The sequence below is a fragment of the Tupaia chinensis genome, unplaced genomic scaffold, assembly GCF_000334495.1.
Source record: "Tupaia chinensis unplaced genomic scaffold, TupChi_1.0 Scaffold000628_1, whole genome shotgun sequence".
Lineage (NCBI taxonomy): Eukaryota > Metazoa > Chordata > Mammalia > Scandentia > Tupaiidae > Tupaia > Tupaia belangeri.
This window is the reverse complement of record NW_006160148.1, coordinates 1,806,319-1,808,053: the sequence shown is the minus strand read 5'-3', so window position 1 is coordinate 1,808,053 and position 1,735 is coordinate 1,806,319. Positions and strand designations below refer to the sequence as shown.

The 1,735-nt window shown below is 59.9% G+C and overlaps 1 protein-coding gene across 1 annotated transcript in view; it reads right to left on the bottom strand.

Moving 5' to 3' along the window:
• Positions 1-6: 6 nt before the first annotated feature.
• Positions 7-1,735, bottom strand: part of LDLRAP1 (low density lipoprotein receptor adaptor protein 1) — a gene marked incomplete at its 5' end in the record, with an annotated part of 13,217 nt that continues 11,488 nt past the window's right edge. Inside the window, 2 exon segments of the mRNA XM_027776135.1 lie at positions 7-217; positions 1,596-1,630. Of these exon segments, the coding sequence (XP_027631936.1) occupies positions 73-217; positions 1,596-1,630 (180 nt within the window).

Below are 1,735 nucleotides of genomic sequence, written 5' to 3'. Positions count from 1 at the left end.
AGAGCTGGCGCCCCCGCTGCGGGTGGCCCTGGCCCACCGTGTCGGGCCGCGTCTGCCACGGGCTCTCGGCACTCAGAAGCTGAAGAGGTCATCCTGCTCGGTGCCGCTGCTGTCGGGCTTGTCCCAGCCGACGGGCGAGAGGCACTGGGCGTACTGGATGTCCTGCGCCGTCAGCCCCGTGTCCAGGACCTGGGGGTTCGTCCGGGATTGGGCAAGCCTGGAAAGCAGAGCTGTGTGGGCGGGTGTGGGCATGGGCGGTCCTCAGACCAGACAGGCCACGCGGCTCAGAGGACTGCGGGGTGGTTGCGGGTGTTCCCACACGGGAGAGAGGCCAGAGCCCCCGCTGTGCCACGGCTCTGACAGAACGGGCAGGGCTGTGGGGGCGGAGGGTCCATCACGTGAGGACTGGCTGTGACCACGCTCGACACCACAGCCTGCAGAAAGAACTAAGAAAGTCCGAAAGACCAGAGTCCACTCACTGATGGCCCACACCCTCAGACAGCGCAGCGTAGTCGGGGTAGGGTGTTCACAGGGAGTCTGCATGAGCCTGGAGAGATGCTTCTGACATAATGATGCTAAATGAAAAATCAGGATTCCCAAATGCACATACGTTGAGCTGATCAATGCAAAAGAACGTCTATGTGTAGGATTAGCATAAATTAAGCTCAAAAGCCTGGGCTATGGGATTACGGGACAGAGTTACTTCCTGTTTAATGCTTTGCTGATTTTCACAATTGCTAATAAAGGGCATGTGATACTTGAATAATCTCAAGAAAGCAAACGGAAGACTTTCTGCAAATGAGAGGGCTGCAGCCAGCCAGTGAAGCAGGGAAGGTGGGAGAGGGGTGTCTCTGCCTCAGGGAGGGGCCGGAAAAGCCGCCCTGGAACCAGGCTGGGTGTGGGGGGTTTCAACCAGGCTCTGGCAGGAGGGGCTGGGGAAGACAAGAGGACAAAGCCCCTGACTCTGCTCCCACCCGACCCTACCCCAAGCAGAGCCCCTACTGTGAGAGGGGGCGGGGGGGCTGAGGGTCCCAGAGAGAAACAGAGGCCTGACTGACCAGGGCCTGGTGCAGAACCTGGAGCTGCCAAGGCCTGTCCTGGGCTGCAGCCTTCTGGTGGCCTGTCCCCAAGCGGAAGGTAGCCATGGCTACAGGAATGGCCCCTGGGAACATGGAGCAAGGCTACCACCCACAGGCTTTACCAAAATCTCTCGTCTGTGCCCTGCCATTCCTCTGCTACGGAACACTCCATGGGCTCGATTAAGCGGTGCCTTCTCCCACCCCTTTTCAAAAATGCAAAACCTCCAGAGGTAAAAAGTCTGCAAAAGCTAAAAAAGGCAATTTCTGAAGGCTACACTAGGTGTGGAAAGGAGAAAGTCTATGTGAGCTACAGTGTGGCTCAGCTGAGACTGGAAGGGCTTCCCCACACGGAGAGCGAGCCCTGGTCCCTGGAGGGATTGAGAAGGACGGGCACTCTTGCTGTGGAGGCTCTGGAGGTCAGGGTGGCTCGGGTTTGCAGACCCAGGAGGAAAGGGCAGGCAGGCAGCCCAGGGGTGCCCGGCCTCCTTCCGGCACCAGGAGCACAGTGCACGTTACCTTGAGAACGCTTCGTCCAGGCCGTCGTCCAGCTCCTGAGGGAAACAAAGCGGGAGGTGAGGAGTCTGGGTGGGGAGTCCCTGCGCACGGCCACGGCTCGTCTCGCCCGGGGTGGGGAGTCCGTGCGCACGGCCACGGCT